General features: G+C 42.5%; 1 protein-coding gene across 4 annotated transcripts in view; it reads right to left on the reverse strand.

Annotated features, from left to right (window-relative positions):
• wdfy3 (WD repeat and FYVE domain containing 3) overlaps nucleotides 1–18,037 on the reverse strand; it is a 120,239-nt gene that overhangs the window by 12,209 nt on the left and 89,993 nt on the right. For all 4 annotated transcript variants that reach the window (XM_034117710.1, XM_034117711.1, XM_034117709.1 and 1 more), the window contains 17 exons: nucleotides 16,689–16,918; nucleotides 14,669–14,778; nucleotides 13,556–13,738; nucleotides 12,313–12,470; nucleotides 11,558–11,635; nucleotides 11,124–11,354; nucleotides 7,893–8,061; nucleotides 7,263–7,426; nucleotides 6,000–6,148; nucleotides 4,200–4,320; nucleotides 4,007–4,092; nucleotides 3,268–3,348; nucleotides 2,917–2,971; nucleotides 2,704–2,823; nucleotides 1,098–1,215; nucleotides 677–783; nucleotides 8–161 (listed from right to left, as the gene is read on the reverse strand). In XM_034117710.1, coding sequence (XP_033973601.1) covers nucleotides 8–161; nucleotides 677–783; nucleotides 1,098–1,215; nucleotides 2,704–2,823; nucleotides 2,917–2,971; nucleotides 3,268–3,348; nucleotides 4,007–4,092; nucleotides 4,200–4,320; nucleotides 6,000–6,148; nucleotides 7,263–7,426; nucleotides 7,893–8,061; nucleotides 11,124–11,354; nucleotides 11,558–11,635; nucleotides 12,313–12,470; nucleotides 13,556–13,738; nucleotides 14,669–14,778; nucleotides 16,689–16,918 — 2,314 coding nt within the window. The remainder of the gene's footprint in view (nucleotides 1–7; nucleotides 162–676; nucleotides 784–1,097; nucleotides 1,216–2,703; nucleotides 2,824–2,916; nucleotides 2,972–3,267; nucleotides 3,349–4,006; nucleotides 4,093–4,199; nucleotides 4,321–5,999; nucleotides 6,149–7,262; nucleotides 7,427–7,892; nucleotides 8,062–11,123; nucleotides 11,355–11,557; nucleotides 11,636–12,312; nucleotides 12,471–13,555; nucleotides 13,739–14,668; nucleotides 14,779–16,688; nucleotides 16,919–18,037) is intronic.

The raw sequence follows: 18,037 nt of genomic DNA on the forward strand, positions 1-18,037 counted from the left end.
TACTGACCCAGGTCAAAGTTGTTAGCGTTGAGCATGAACTCGGGCAGATAAAAGAACTCAGGGATGAGCTCCTTGACGTCGGCCATGTTGTGTTTGGAGGCAGAGAGCCAGGCTTCACGCATACTGTGGAACATCCTGTCAGCCAGGTCAAAATGTCCTCCCTGGTGATCACACACACACACACACACACACACACACACACACACACACACACATACAGGCAGATGAAATGACATGACATTCTGACACTAGGATTTAAGGTGAACTTAAGGTTGTAAAATAATATTTGTTTTACTAAAAGGATAGTTATATTTTCCATTAGGCCCAAACCCAACCCTTAAAATCTGACAAAAGCAGAGCCAACATAACATAAGTTGAAAAATGCCATTAAAGAGGACATATTATGCTCATTTTCAGGTTCATATTTGTATGTGTGTGAGAGAGAAACCAAAAGCAGGGATTTTAGCCTTTGCAGACCATTTACATGCACACAAAATAGTACAATACATAGGACACTCCAGGAATGGGAAAACCCCAAAAGCATAATAGGGCCTTTTTAACGTATGCAGTTGGACTGAAAACGACAAAATGTAAAGCTGATATAATGTAATTAAAGAAACAATACATTTCCCTCTTTAGATAAGTCCGGACCAGACGAGGAGAGTTCAAATCAAACCTGAAGTCTGAGGAAAATCTGAGTGAAGGGCTCCATCCGGACCAGATAGGAGGCTACGATCATGGCTGATGAGTAGTGTGTGCCGTAGTGGTATGCTGGGGTTTCACCTGGCAGGACAGAAAACAACACTTTACCGATACTGGAACATGAAAACACAACCTAGACAAAAAAATCTTCTGAGCTTGTGTTAACCACAGACCTTATTTCAGGCTTCTAAACACAAACATGTTCAAAAAACCATTGCCTGTGATCAATAACGATGTACTTGGATAACTCACTGGAGGGGGACTATTTTATGAGCTATCGTTTCTGCCCTCCCGCTTCAAATACATTTCTTTAACTCTGTCTTGAAATAACTTAAATAAAAGGGATCTCCCTGACTCCCTCATGTTAAACACTGTCTGTTGTGTGGAGGTCTTACCGGTGGGGTCTTCCCAGTCCTTGTACCGCTTCTTGTACTGCGTCAGTCTGTCGTCGGTCTGGGCACCCATCGGCTTGGCGAGGTTACGGAACGTCTTGGGGTTGTTTAGGTCCAGTTCCTGGTTTACATCCCCAACACAAACACCAGGCCCGTTAGCAACACAGGAAAAAGTGTGCGAGCATTTATTTTCAATTGATTGAAAATAGAGCCAATGCCGTCGGAAGCAGCCGACCGTAGAAAAAGTGCTCGACCAAGCGTCTTTTTCCGAGCATCTTTTATGCGGCCGCTCCGGGCCTTATTGGACCTGGTAGACCACCACGCCAACATAGACTTAATGTCACTCTTGTGCTTTACCAATGCTTAAGTGCAATATGCACTTATATCCAATTTACACAATATCTTTTTACAAAAAATATACAAATTTGTACTGGCTTTTGTAATACTTTATACCAGGGGTCAGCAACCTTTTTGATATGAAGTGCCATTTAAACAAAAATCAGTGTGCCAAAGATCACTATGACTCGCGCATGCATCCACCCAATCAGAAAGATATGGACACAAGATGTGTGCAAATGTAATTAGTATCCTATCCATGTGAACATGATTTAAGTGGGGGGACCTAACCTCCTCTAGCGGGGTCCGGGGGCATGCTCCCCCGGGAAGATTTTATTTTTATATTGAAGTTAAAAGCATCAATCTGGTGCACTTTGAGAACAACATTAAGAGATCTATGGATACATCTCTCAACACCCATATGAAACAGAACTGTAAGCAGATTTTATTTTTGGATATTTTACAAATCAATCAACTTTAAAACTGTATTCTTGTTTATTAATAACAACTTTTTTTTACTGTCATATAGTATTTTATACCTGTTTTTCATTTATTCTCTTATTTCTTTATAACTATAATGATCATATAAAGGTGTGCCTTTATCTGACTGAGCTGAGGTTATCCTCTCAGTGTGAGAGGAGAGAGCTCTCTTCCACCTGGATGTAGAAAAAGCTCCTTATATTCGTTAGCATAGCTAGCTAACCAGATGCAATAATCCCCGGTACCCATGGATGTATAATAAGAACTGGATACAGTGTCGGAGGCGGGGTCTCGTTCTTTCCTGTGAGAGCTGCTCATTGGCGCATGAGGACAACATGGCCCAACTCTTGAGAGAGCAAAACGTCACAGATTACCCATCATGCCTAGTCTGCAGGTAACGGGGAGACGTACTTATTTGTTTGACTTATTTATTTATTTATTATTCTTAACAACTCGTGCCTCACTTTTTATTTAATATTTAAGTGTACTGTTCCTTTTGCCTTTTATCTGTACCTTGCTGCTGCAACGCCGTAAAATAGCTGGGAAGATTCTGACTTGTGATTCTCATTCTGGGTTTATGGCTGTGTATTTCAGATGGAAATGATCATAACAAGGATTGAAAAGCTCATTTGTTTGAGCAGATCGGCTGGTGAAACCTGAATGCTTCTGCGGGTAAGTGTGTGACTTTTATCTCTGTCCTCATTTCTGCCAGAAGAAGGCGCTCTGTGGACACACGCCCTAAAGGGGGATTCTTGCCGTTAACACGTTTCATTTCCACGGATGCTGCACTCACCTCTGAGTCAAAGTCGGCCAGGATCCAGGGGAACACGGGGTACTGCATGAGGTCGTTGTAGGATCGTCCTGCCAACGTGTTCAGATGCATCAGGTACTGGAAGTTACTGATCTCTCCTCGCTGGAAAACAGACAGTAAGAAAACATTGCTTATAGTTTGACACTTCTATACTTTTAAGGTACTTAACTGAACAACATTGGTGTAGTTTCTCACCTCCCATCTCTGAGTCACTGACTTCTCTCCGACCAGCGTGCTGAGGAGCCCAGATCTGACAAGCACCAGGATAGACAGGATGTTTAGTTGAAGACATCAGTACTTTACTTTATAAACAAACAACATTTAGTAACAAAGCAATTGTGATGTTTGTACGAATGTGTGGTGGAACCAAATGAGTCTTTATTCTTTATTTTACCCTGTAGATGTAGGTCATTCATTTGATACATGACTACAGAAACCCATATCCATCATTTAAAATAAGTCATTTATCACAACAATGTGAAGTTAACAAATATGACTATGTATGATTCTGCCATAAATCATCTTCAAACACAGAGGCGGTGTTACCCTTGCTCCACGCTGGTGTTGGGCCTCTGTCCTGAAACCGACTCGGAGCTGTCAGCCAGTGAAGGCACCACCGCCAAGAACCTGCAGGTAGTGAAAAAAAATACATTACACAAGAAAATACAGTTCCATCTGCATTCATTTACAAAACATTTCTGGATGACTGGCATTACAGTGATCTACTGGAAGTAGAAGTGATGCTTTATAAGAGGCTTACAACCTCCTCTGTGAGGATTGTATTCTAATACACAGCAGTAACCTGTGTAAAATCCCTCTTTTCTACCAATGAATCCAGCCTGAATCGCTGCTGAATGGTGCACTGTATACACAAATGACCTGAGTATATAGAAAACTGCAGTGTATCTTAGGCGATTAGAACTAATTCATCGCATCCATTTATGAGGGTTGAAAAAGCACCAAACACCTAACAGGTACATTGTGTTGTAGGGCTAGCAAATAGAAGCATGAGTGTTGCATCGTGATGTCATTATGTTACTGAAGTAAACAACGGATTCCTATGGAAGCATTTTAGGGAGGGGGGGAACTCCCACAATTGTAGTCTTTGCAGACCATTTACATGCACCAAAAACTATATAACACACTACAGGAAAGGCAACACCACCAAAAGCATAATATGGTGTCTTTAAAGTGTTTCATAATATTCTTTGCTTATGAAAAGGAGCAGCATTTACAGTTCGGCAACAGGCACTCCGAGCCTTAGGTGCATATGTGTGTTCAGTACCTTTGGTAAACTTTGTTGCGGACTCCTTTCTGGAAGGCTAACAGGTAGTTCCTCCCATCTGCAGAGAAGACTTCCGCTGCCATGGGCTGAAAGGGGAAGACATATAGGTCATTTCAAATTGACAAAACAAGTGGCGAGTTAAACACTAGAAATAGGTAGTTAGTTAGGTAGAGGTAGTTATTTGGGCACTGACCTGCAGCAGGTAGCGTCTCTTGTGCACTTCCTTGATGTCCTCATAGGCGAATATGCTGCAGGTTCTCTTCAGCAGGCTCTGTCCTTGCCTCGCTCCTCTGGGGATGATGGCCTCGTGCAAACTGGACACAGACAGTGAAGCATTAAGTGTCGACTAAGTTACATTTAACCCATTCAGCACTATGTACTGTAATTTCACATAACAAACAATTACAGCAGCACCTACAGGACCGTTAATGACAAAAATGCAGGGGATACTCTTAACGCTCTTAAATCAGTGTGGCAATTATGACTAGAACTTATAATTTCATATATAAAAGTTCCATATAGTGTAATATGTGGTCATGCCAATAAAGCCCCTTTGTATTGTATCGTATTGTGTAAACATTTGATCCAAATGTCTTTCATTAGCATACATTTTTTCAAATGATTTTAGAAAATGTTAAATTGGGCAAACGCATAGGCAACATATGAGAAGTTTCCTGTTTTTATTTGATACATTGCTAAATACTTTATTATGTAATGGTGATATTTACTTCATATATCTTTATTCGACCTGCGAGCTAAGAATAATTCAATAAATGGAATGACTTTTTATAAATCAATATGGCAATAATAATAATCATTTGTTCAATTTATAATTTAATGTTTCTAGAAATATTGTTAAAAAAAAGTGTTGTGTTTTTAGATTAATAAATCGCAAAACTAATGATGATGAAAGTTTCATCTCCAAATCATATTTCCTTATTTGACAAATGATCATGAATATTTGGACAGAAATACAATGGAATACTATTACTGCTTTTTATAAATGAATGTGGCAATTAATACAATAATTAATTCAATTTATAATTTCATGTGTAAGCATTTCTAAAGAGTTTAGACGGACTTCCTCACACACACACACACACACACTCAATCTTTTCTCAGCTGCAGCTCCGCCAATTTCTCCTCCCTGAGACGGCGGGACGCGACGAGGCTGTGAGTCGGTGTGTGAGAGTTCTAAAGTACCACATTCTGAAATGTCTTTAATCAAGTTAACATTTCAAATGCACATGAGGTTTTTTTTAAAACACTAAAATATAAGAAGTTTTTTGTTTTTATTTGATACATTTGGAAGCAAAGGATTATAAACTGTCACATTAATATCATGTTTTATTGATTTGACATATGAGCCAGTGTAAGAAAAAGCTTTTAGAGAGTCGATCGGTTTTTACGACACGTGAGATTTTACTGCATCACACATAGGGTTGGGTATCGTTTGGATTTTAACGGTTCCGGTTCTTTTCGGTTCTCGATTCTGAATTTATCTTTATTTGTCAATAAGGGCGAAAAACGTCACTTGTCCGTCTGACAAGTCAATTGAAAGATCTACTTGTCAGATATTGTAAATAACACGTTGCGGACGGTGGGACGTGTGCTTTTTCGCACACTGTGAGCTAATTGAGTGGGCCCTCGCACGTTTCTCTTGTATAGGACAGATGAGAGAGTAAAACACCTGAGGGGGAACTCAATTAAATCAAAGCAGCATCTGTTGTCTGTTTTCACGTTGTGTCTCAGAGGAACAGACAGACACAAGATAAATTGTCAAATCTCCTCTGAGTTTCACAACGCATGCTCTATCAGTAAAATGACATCATCCCGGCAAACTCCCACTGCAGCGCCCTGAGGAATGATGTCATGCTTTATTCAGGGAAGGAGAGTACAGTAACTGTGTGAGCCGCAGCTCCAGGATGACTTAATGCAGCCCTGGTGTAAAGTTCTGATTCTGCTACTAAGGTAGACAGAAGCCTGGACCTACTTGGGGGGCAGCGTGTCGATGTCCCTGATCTCCCTGGACACCGTCATGGTGTAGCCGTCGATGACGTAGAAGTGCTCCTTCCCAAACAGCAGCAGACCCTCGCTGGTGTCCAAACCCTGCACCCTGGCACAGCGGTACATGTGCTGAATCTGGAACAGAGAACAAAGGAAACAAGTGCATTCATTACGTTTAGAGAAAGAAAGGTTTCTAAAAAATAAGTCTATGGTCTAAATCCCTCAAGTAAAAAGTCACTACTTGTGTGTAAAGTGGGAAGGCTCTAAAGTTTTTGTAAAACATTTGTTTTTAAAGTATTTGCGGACATGGCTGCCAGCAATAGCCTAATGATAAAGAGAGAATTAGAGAATTATGAAAAATCAGGATTTAAAAAACAGCCAATAGAGTGGTGGTGCACGGATGAAGTATCTTTGTAGGACATTGCTAGCATTGTTACAGGGTACATCGTAAAGGGCGCGGCACATTTAGTAGTTTTATTGAATCACTTATTAGCAACCGCCTTTTTTATTATCAATAGAAACATTATTTATTCTTTGCTCCTTTTCATTCATCTCGATTGATTTATTGATTGACAGGGTATGCTAGTCTCACTCCTTCACCTTTTCGCTCTGGCATTTCAGAGAATACTGCAACCCCAAAAGTGTAGCTCACGATTTCCTGAGTAACTGCTGGTGAAAAACTAAAAAGCACGTTTGTGAATAAGCCGATGTTAGGAACAAAAATGTAAATGTAAGTTAAGTGACATAGTAAGCCCTATCAGTAAAGATATGGCACACACTGTCAATTTACATGTATGGTTGATGACTTCTTATGTGACTACTTGTTTTTTATTAATGACCCTTGACCAGTTCATTTTTCTAATAGTATTATTTGAAGATCGCACTGTTATTAGTGCCAATAGACAACCTTTGACATTTTAATCATAGTCTTATGTCGCCTAAAATATATTTGTGAGCTAATGCAGGTTTTTTTTTTTTTACTTGAATAATTTGTGTTTAGTTCCCAAACTGCAGGAACATTTTGATTTATTTGTACACAGTCATGTCAATATGAAATATATACATACTCTAAGTAACTTTTTTCCAAGTGCAGAAATAACGCTACACTGATATCCTTTTGCCAAGATAACCTAAATACATTTCTACACAAAATACAAAATCATTTAAAAAAAGGTTCTGTATTTAACACTGATGTGTGCCGAAGGAAATGTTGTGATTTAAATGCCCAGTGTTTGTGTCCCTCTCTGACCTTCTCTCCCTCCTCCAGGAGGCGCAGCAGGGACGTGTTGTCGGTCCTCTGCTCCTCCTCGGGGCCCCCTGACTCCAGCAGCTGCTCCTGAAGCTGGTCCTGGCTGTCTTCGTCGGCCCCGTCCGCTGTGGACCGGGACCTCTTCAGAGGAGCCTTCACCAGGCCTGCAGGGAGGAGAAAACAGGGATGTCAGTGTGAGCACAAACCAAGAAGGAAAACAAACAAAGGTTGTGCTATCTAAAAACCACCAGGCGATTACAACTATCACAATGTAACTGGCTAATGTGAATATACATTGAAATTCAATCAAATGACAGAAATGTGATTGTTCTCATGAGAAGGCCGAGTCCTATTGTCATCTAGTGGCGACGTCAGTAGTCAGTGGATATAAAATACTACAATACCCACGGCGCCCACTTAATTAGAGACACGGATATAGATGAGAGCAACCCATCTGATTACTTTCCTCTACATCATGGCCACTTTTAACATTACAACTGTGTACTTTGAAGATTGATGTTAACCTCATTAGCATCATCATTTTAGTTGTGATGAAGTGTTTCGCATAGGAAAAAAAAGAAATACAAAAATCAGGTCACAGGCCAGCATTCCCTGGGGTTGTCTCTGTACCTTTGACTCTTGCGATGGTGTCCTCTCCGTGCTCAGGCTCATGCTGGGTGGTCTCTCCTTCTGTGGTGTGCTCCACAGAGTGCTGGTACATGCCAGGGTTTCCAGAGAGCAAACGCACGTAGTACTCCTTACTGTCGTAGCTGATGGCCCGCCGGTAACGGAGAGGCTTCTGGAGGAGGGACAAAACAGAAAGGATGTGAGTTGGTAACATTAACACTTATGCTTAATGAGCATAATGAGTCAGTCATGTCTCAATATGTTGTGTGTATACGAGTAGATTTTGTTGTACATTTCGGGGATTTAAAAAGTTCTCTAATACAGTTCATACAGTATGGTGGCCGACAGGGGCCAACGTGTTACAACAAAAACAATGCAAATACAAATGTTCCAAAACACATGCAAATAAAGAAACATCTTTACCAACTTGACGAAACATGGCAGAATTGACTAAAAGCGCTGCATAAATAAAACGCAGCAAATACAAAACATTGCAAATAAAAAACACTGCAAGGAGCTCAAAACACTAAGACCGGGGACAGGAGCGCTTGTTGACGTTTGGCGGTTATAACGTTTTGTAAAAGCTGCGCATGTGTTGGCAAGTTTGTGAAGATGTTTCTTCATTTGCATTTGTTTTGGCACGTTTGTGTTTTATATTTGCATCATTTTGTGTTTTAAGCCGTTGTAGTGCATTTTTTAGGGTCGGCCACCATAAGTTCCACTTGTGTGTGGACTCCGACACTATGACATTTGGCTTGGGATAAGTTGAAATAGTTTTAAGATGATAATAATATTAAAAAACGGTTTGCCTTTGAACCATCAAAAAAATAAAAGAGTTGAATAACTGTCAATCCATTGACGCAGAGCATTAAAGGTCCCATGTCATGCTTTTCCGGTTATTACCCGTCCCCTTGTGTGTTATGAAGGTTTTTATGTAAACGGTCTGCAGAGTCACAAACCCTCAAAGTACACCCTGTAGCGAGTAAAACTCTAACACAGAAAAGACCTGTCTATGCTGCCCCAGAACGCCTCGTTGGAGATTTCTCTTTTTCTTCCTGGGTACAGTGACGTGCCCATACCCAAATGGACCCATTGGTCCAAATGGACCAATCCGCGGAGCCGTTACGTTAAGTCCGTGATTGGTCCAAATGGACCAATCCGTGGAGCCGTTATGTTATGTCCGCGGAGCCGCTCAGCTGCAGCTCCGCCGATTTCTCCTCCCTGAGACGGCGGGACGCGGCGAGGCTGTGAGTCGGTGTGTGAGCACACACACAAACTCCCTTTCGCTGTGTCTCGCTGTCTCGCAGACGGCCACTGGGCTCATAGGGAGGGGGGGGCAGGAGCTCCAACAAGCCGTTTAGGACAGAGAGTGAAGCTGATACTATACAGAGATGCTGTATGAGAAACCAATGTGATTTTGGAAAATTGCACAATATAAATCTATTTTAGTAGAAACAATGGAACAATGGAAACAATGGAACTATGATCAATAGAAATGGCCATGACATGGGACCTTTAACATCTGAACCAGGTCCTTCAAAGTGACCTGATCATACTCACTTCCAACTGAGGGACATTATCTTGATTTAGAAGAAGAATATTTAGTTTACATGCATATGTCACACATGGTTAGATTAATCACAATGTTGTTCGTTCTCATATTGTGATGTTCACTGGCTTGAGTTTCAAACGTATGGCAATCAAACAGCTGTGATGCAGAGACTGTCCATTGTTACCATTCAATTGGTTCAAACATTAAAATTAAGTCTCTTTTGTACAATAGCCAGGAGGCATTTTTGGATACCACCCAACAAAGTCACACCAAAATAGTCCTGAGTCAGCTGAACATATGCATGTTCACGTGCAAATGTACGGAGATACAAGCACATATATTTACACACAGAGAAATGTCCTGTCAACTCCACGACAAGTCGGAATTGTTACTGTGTTGTTGCTGTAAAAGCATTTATTCTGATTTGCACGTTTTTCTCTACCATGCGGTCACACCAGGCATCAACGGCAATTATTTTATCCCATGGGAGGTACCTGGGCAAGGACCCCAGCCAGGGCTGAGGGAACCAGGGGCACCAGAGGGGGAGGAGAGGGCTGGAGAACGTGAAAAGAGGGAGGATGAGGATGTTATGACGTCAGTTTCTCCAGAAGGGTTCTGAAGATGACTATGAACTCATGGCTGCTTCATTTAATTCTACAGACAAGTTATTTCACAGGGTTTAATGTTATGTCCCTATACAAATGTTTTATTCATAAGCCATTATCAGAAAAGAAATACCTTAAAAAACAACCGTGTGTGATTCACTTTGCTCTCAAACAGCTATACTCATGTTACAGGATCATTGAAGTGCTTCTGAGCTTCAGCTTATAAACGTTGTCTTTACACACCGCTCATTTCTCGTAAGAGCCCGATTGGTGCTGCAGCTGCACATATGTCACTATTGACAGAGTGGCTCAATCCTTAGCTACTCCTGTCGTCAATCCCAGGGGACAAACATCTGTTTATTCTTTATAAGAAAAAGAGAGTTTAGGACCATGAATTCAGTGATATAGTCAGGGGTGCACATAACTGGTACGCAGGTACGCATGCGCGGCAACAATCTGAAATGCGTACCGTCACTTGTGTCACAAAGCGCTATTGCATACCGACGCACTTGGCGGTTAGTTCACCGGACGACAGAGTCGGTCTCCGTGTGCACAGACAGGGCTGCTGTGAACGGCGGTCTGTACAGCAGCAGTGCGCTAAAACAGCTGATCACAACGTTCACACGCTCTGCGGTCACGAAGCTCTGTACTCCACTACCACCCCCCCCCCCCCCCCCCCCCCCCCGTTGACAATCGCGAAGCGCTGCACTCCACTAACACCCCCCACCCCCCCCGTTGACAATCGCCAGAAGTTGGAGTACCAAACACTGACTCCAGGTACACTGAGAAAGTTGTGTGCACCCCTGGATATAGTGCTATTTATTACTGGAACGCACGCATGACACCCGTGCCCGTGGTTGTGATGCTTAAGTCAGTATATCTGTTTGCACTGATCTATCCACATTATTGAATGAAAATCTTCTTCTGCTCATTCAAACCTGCAGCGTCAGAAAGCAAGATGACTATCAGGCAGCAGAGACTGTGTCATGCCAGCACACTGTGCCATTCCTCACGGCCAATCAAATATTCAGAAATGAGACCATGGCAACGTACTAATCCAGATTTAAAGCTGAATACCTGTGCTGAGTTGCTGTTTGGCTCCAGCTCAGGGATGAATGGGTAGTGGATATAGAACAGGTCGTTGCGGACCATCTTCTTCCTCATCCGGCAGGGCCCCTCCGTCATCTCCAGCACAAACTTGTCCAGGCTGGAGCCGATGGGCGGGCCCCAGAGGCCCCTCTCACGCAGCAGCTCGTATTCGATGGACGCCCACTCCTCTGTCACGTACTTCAGAGCGTTCTGCTGCCGCTGGGAGATGGAGGGAACGATGTGTCACTTTAAAACGATAAATTATACATGCTGCTACACCAGCCTGTGAAAATGTGCCTGCACGGTTACAGGCTGTCAGTTTGTGCTGTAATGAATCATCTGCAATAAACCAGCTTAAAGTCTTTGTGAACACACTGTTTCTGAACAAAACATAAATACAACTTGAGTGTTGAGTGTGGTACCTCTTGATATTCTTTGTACTGCATGGCCACCAGGTCTCGAACAACAGCAATGTGTGTGAACATCCACTGGAACGTCTCCTGTTAAACACAAATATACACCATTGGGAGATAGCTGACAAACATACCTTAAATATTGTATGGCTGCACAATTATGGCAATATGGATAGTGCAATACTCAAATCGCAGGAAGCACAATATCTGTTAAAATAAAATGTTGATTTAAGTATTGTGAAGATGCAGAGATATTCATGACATCAAATATTTTACTACAGACTAAAGAAAAGAAAAGGAAAGATCGTGTTTGGTACGGATCCTCATAAAATACCACATTATATGGAAATCCCTGAAACCCCCACTCACCCCTATTTGGTTTAAAGGGGCCATATTATGCTCCTTTTCACGTTCATATTTGTAGGCCGTTTATATAAGAAATGGCAGTGCTTGATATTTTATCGAAATAAACTCCAAATACTCCCCCATGAATAGCAGAGGAATATTGTTTATATCATTTTTGGATTTTCTGTTATGCACTCTTTCTTAATGTTATTTATTTTCATTTGGAATGGATTAGTACTAAAAAGAAAACAAATCGAAGTGGAAGGAAGATCACTGTCTTAATTGTAACATTGTACTTGACCTTCAATTAAAAAAACATAACAAATTAATCCCACAATTAATTGTAGTTTTGTTTTTCCCAGATAGTGCAGCCTTAATGAGTTGTGTACATTTGCTGTGTCAGCTGTTTGTGTGTGTACCTGTGCAGACAGGTTGTTTTTGTTCAGGCTGTTCTCCCTCTTGTTGCGCCGGACGCCTGTCAGCTTGGAGAGGCCGAAGTTGCTGCTGACTCGGGACAGTTTGGACTGGGTCACCGGCGCCGCTGCCTCCCCGCGACTGATGCACTTCTTCTCATGGACTGAGAGACACAACAAAACAAAGCGGCTACATGAGCGTTTTCCCACTAAGCCATTTGAACAAGATGAGTTCAAGGTAAGATGCTGACAAAATACATTTATATTATTTTGAATGTTTTATCTTAACAACTGTGAACGAAGCAAATGTTATTCTGAAACCTGGGTAAAAAGATGACTGAAACAATAGATCTCATAGATTTGAGTCTTTAGCAGAAAACAATCCAAATGAGTTAGATCTACCAAAACAAAATTGTAAAAAGAAAATCTTCTTTCATGACTAATGGCTGCATTAAAACACAAAAAAAGAGTTGCAAGATTTTCTTTAGGATGTTAAAGGAAAAGTGTTAACCATTAGCTATGTAACCCTTAAATGGACAATCACGTATAGATATTATGTACAATCAATAACAAGCTATTTGCTACATTACACCCATATTTTACTGTTATTATAATGCGTATTACACATTAATACACCCCTTTTAAAGCCCTATGGCGCCTGTATTAAACCTGTATTACACCCATAATACACCCATGTTATTACATGCATATTACACCCATCTAACACCAGTATTACACTGTTATCGCACCCATTTTACACATGGAAGCAGCCTGTAAAATGACTGTATCCCAATGGATACGGAAACCATTTAAGGGTTAAATATTCAGTTATGTGTTGCTAGTTGCATTTTACACAGACAATTTGAAGGCACCCATACCAGTCTCTTAAAAATAAATAATTTGTGACGGTGGCTAAATGTTTGTCTCAAATGAATGTCGTTTGAATAAACTGTTTTTTTCCCTTTCTTTGGTTGCTGTCACTTTCATATTTACTGTTTTTAATATACAGCTTGTTTCCAAGACGGATTTCTCGCATACACTTTCTTAATTACTTCATCTTGTGCATATTCTTTATGAGTCTTTTTTTTCTTATTGTCCATTTTGAAGATCAAGCTAACACTGAAAATTATTCTGTCAAGTAACATTAAGTGTGTAAGACATGAACCTCACACAGACATGGATCAGAGATGCTGAGCTAGTGCACACCCAGTAAGTGTGTTTTGTATCTTGGTGTGTGTGTGTGCCTCACCCAGGTGGTTCTGCCAGCTCTTCAGGGCCGGCTCCTCCAGGGCGGGCCTGGCCGTGGCGATGTCCACGTGTCCTCTGTCGTTGCAGGGAAGAGACACTTTGAATATGTCCTCAAGCATCTGCCTCTTGCTGTGCATCAGCTCCGTCCACACCCTGTTCACCGCCTTCAGCAGCAGCTGCCGCCCTGTGGAGGGAGCACAACATTTACTATTATTCCTACAATACTTTGATTTGGAATTTTTAGCAACACAAAAAAGCACACGTTACACACATATGTTATACATGTATCATGACACCCTTACTAATATATGTTGCTTTGAATAAGGTTTTAAAACCCCCAAAACTATAACAATGTGCTGAATTTGAGTCCGAATTTGTCTCACTCATTAATTGGAATTAAGCCTGTCCGACATGAGAAGCTGGAAATAATCCTAAAGTAACATTTGAGAAAATAAATTATACAGATAGACCTAAGACTAACAAATCTAAGAGAACATGTTTCTAAAAAGAATTGTACGTAATAAGACTTTGGAATATGTGTTTGAAAAACACATTTCTATTTTTAACACATGTATAAAGTATGGCTTTCTCACCAGGGGATAATCATTTAGATGGTTGACAATAGGGGTGCACAATTGACCCTTAAATGGTTTCTGTACCCTGTAGGATACAGTCATTTGACAGGCCGTGGCCATGTGTAAAATGGGTGTAATAACAGGGTAGTTGCAGTGTAATATTGGTTTTACATGGGTGTAATATGGGTCTAATAACAGTATCATACAAATAACAGTGTAACATGGGTGTAATTAGGGTGTAATAAGGGTGTATTAATGGTGTCATATGGGTGTAACTTGGGTGTAAAAAAGGTGTAAAAGGGGTGTATCAATGTGAAATATTGGTGTAATAACAGTGTAATATGGGTGTAATGTAGAAAACAGATATTTAAATCTGAATGCACATTTAAGGGTTAATCATATCCAATTGTAGTTAGCGAAATGTTTGGTATAGGCAAAATGTTGATCGCCAAATAAATCCCGGCCAACCAACACTATTCTACAAACTTAATAAAAAAATCCTTGTTTGGTACGGATCACACACACACACAGTGCCTCACCCTCGCTGACGTCCTGGCTGTGCGTAGTGTCCGTCTCGTTCTCCGTGGGCATCATGACGTGCCAGGTTGTCATCCTGGCCTCCGCCTCCAGACCGAAGCCCTCCACGCTGCTGCAGAGACAAACAGAGACTTGCTGCTAAACTGCCACATAGAGAAGTAGGTGGAGGGGGGGGGATTGTTTAGTGTCAGTGTATGTGTTACAGCATATTGTGTCCCCAGCAGGCTAGGAAAATCAGATTCTACCCACCTGCTGCACTTTTGGAAAGGACACACTCTATTAAAAGAAACACTGACACAATCACCGTCTGAGTCACAGAAAATAACAAACTGAAGTGTGAGAGTCTGTGGTAAACTGATGGTATAATACTTGTCAGAGCCAGAGCTGTGCAGAAATAATCCCTATGAGTAGAACAGATGGAGCTGAGGAACCAAATGTAAACAACATATTATTAAAATGGCTCTGTTGAGATGAATCAACTGCTTAGAGATGTCCAGCGTGTGTGTGATACATAGTGATGTTACTATGTTACAGAAGTAAACAAAGGAGTCCAATGGAGGCGTTTCAGGTGGGGGGGGGGGGTGGCTATACTTTGCAATGCAGCCTTTGCAGACCATTTACATGCACATTCTCTTCACCCACAGCACTGCTACCTGACACCTTCAGAAGTTCTCTGACGACTCGGCCATCGTCTGCCTCATCTCTAATGAGGACGACAGGATGTACAGGGAACTGACGCAGGACTTCACCCTCTAATGCCAGAGGAACCACCTCCAGCTCAACGCAGGGAAGACCAAGGAGCTGGTGGTGGACTTAAGACGGCACCAACAGTCTCTCCCGAGACCAGTGAAAATCCAGGGAGCAGACATCGAGATTGTGAAATCCTACAAATACCTTTGTGTTCATCTGAACAATAAACTGGACTGTTCGGATACTGTAACTGCACTGCTCCCTTTCTCTCTACAAGGAACAGACTGTATCTGCTGAGGAGACTGAGGTCTTTTGGGGGGCAGGTGGGCCTCCTGTGCAGACCTTCTATGACTCTGTTGTGGCATCAGCCATCTTTTAAGGCGTGGCCTGCTGGGGCTGCAGCATCCCGGCTGCTGACAGGAAGAGACTGAACAGACTGATAAGGAAGGCCAGCTCTGTCCTGGGGAGTCCTCTGGACACTGTGGAGGAGGTGGGAGACAGGAGTCCTCTGGACACTGTGGAGGAGGTGGGAGACAGGAGTCCTCTGGACACTGTGGAGGAGGTGGGAGACAGGAGTCCTCTGGACACTGTGGAGGAGGTGGGAGACAGGAGTCCTCTGGACACTGTGGAGGAGGTGGGAGACAGGAGTCCTCTGGACACTGTGGAGGAGGTGGGAGACAGGAGTCCTCTGGACACTGTGGAGGAGGTGGGAGACAGGAGTCCTCTGGACACTGTGGAGGAGGTGGGAGACAGGAGTCCTCTGGACACTGTGGAGGAGGTGGGAGACAGGAGTCCTCTGGACACTGTGGAGGAGGTGGGAGACAGGAGTCCTCTGGACACTGTGGAGGTGGTGGGAGACAGGAGAATGGCAGACAAGCTGTCCTCCCCTCTAGACAATGTGTCCCACCCCCTCCAGGACACCCTGTCCGCACATTGCAGCTCCTTCAGGTTGCTGCACCCGTGGTGTCTCAGGGAGAGATACCGCAGGTCTGTACAACCACCATGTCCCCTGGTAACCCCCACACACGTAACAATAGAGACTATGACACCCCTGCTGTGAAATTACATCAATATTCAATGATGTAAAAACACATAAACAAATACAGACTACGACACCACTGTTGTGCAATAACACTTGAGTGCAGTATGTAAATTGGAAATGTAGTACGAATGTTACTTTAGCAGACGGCACATTTTGCTGCCGGTTAGTGTGGTCAGACTGAGCGGTGAAGTTCATCCCGACACAGTTTATGAGCATGAATATTCCAGTAGGTGTCAGAAAACACTATCACACAAGTACAGAGAAAGACTCTTTTAGCCCCGGGGCCTTACCTTCCACTGTGCAGGCAGATGAAGCAGTGAGCCAGGCAGGCCACAAAGTCCTGGTCGTGGTTGCCCGGCCCCAGCACCAGGTTGCGGTTGACGGTCAGGACCCTCAGGGCGTCCAGCAGGGCCACCTGCTGAGCCACCGTCTTGTGGGGTCGACAAAGCTGGTACAGCACTGTCCGGTTCAGACAGTGGTAGATGGTGTCCAGGGACAGACCCTGGGAACGCCGCTTGGACTGTAGGAGGAAGAAAACAAACAGGTGGAGGAGGTCAGAGCCATAATGTAAAAATAAGAGATGTTTAGTTGTGCGGCTGGTACGCTGCTGTGCTCTGCTGTGCTCTGCTGTGCTCTGCATGTGGATAAAGCTGCTGTGGAAATATTTCAGCATGGGAAAGAAGATTTGTTTGAGCAACCAGGGCTGAACTGGGTTAAGTCCTCAGAGGGTTGTGAATGTAGCTTTGTTGTGTTGTTGTTTCTGTGTCTGAGTAGAGAACTGCTTAAAGACTTAATGTGGATACATATTTGTAAAACAGGCTTCCTTCCATCAAGATCTGATGTTTAGGAAACTAAAAAGTTACAGAGTTTAGTCTTGTGAGATGTTGGAAGTTGCACAGGGTAGTGCAGTAGCTACGTGAGTTGTTATTGATATTATATCTACTGAGTCAAAAACATGAGAAATAGATGCAAAGGCACTATAAAAATAAGTAATTTTAAACCTTACTTAGTTCATAAATTGGTTGCCAAATTCAGCAAGCACCCGTTGTATTGGGTGTACTTACGTGTGTCATGTGTCCACTGATTTAAATGAAATGTAAATAAGTTGTAATTCCTTCTGCATGACTCGGCATGAAGTGCTTCCTAATCCCTAATCACTCCAGGACGTTTCCAAGCCACAAGGCCGCATTATGGTTGGACACATTAATTTCAGAGCATAATCTCCTAATCTTCTCACTTGCACAGTAGTCTGTTCAGAAGCATGAAAAGGAGGATCCAAGTCCAAACACATGACTTTAATGCTCTTCTTTTAACTTAACCTTGGAGTTCAAGGGACATTTTTAAAGATGTTTGAAGTGGAGTTGTATCTATAGTCAGTGTAATCTCTACAATAAAGTGGACATATTATGCTCTTTTTCAGGTTGTTTGTATGTTGTGCCCCTACTGGGACATGTCTCCATGCTCTAATGTTCAAAAAGCTCTTTATTTTTCTGATACTGCCTGTGCTGCAGCACCTCTTTTCACCCTCTGTCTGAAACCAGAGCCCAGTCTGTTGTGATTGGGTAGCTGGCCCGCTCTGTTGTGGTTAGTCAACCCTGAAGAGAGGTCCTGCCCCATAGCCCATCATGTAAAATTGTGT

The sequence above is a fragment of the Trematomus bernacchii genome, unplaced genomic scaffold (assembly GCF_902827165.1).
Source record: "Trematomus bernacchii unplaced genomic scaffold, fTreBer1.1, whole genome shotgun sequence".
Taxonomy (NCBI): Eukaryota; Metazoa; Chordata; class Actinopteri; order Perciformes; family Nototheniidae; genus Trematomus; species Trematomus bernacchii.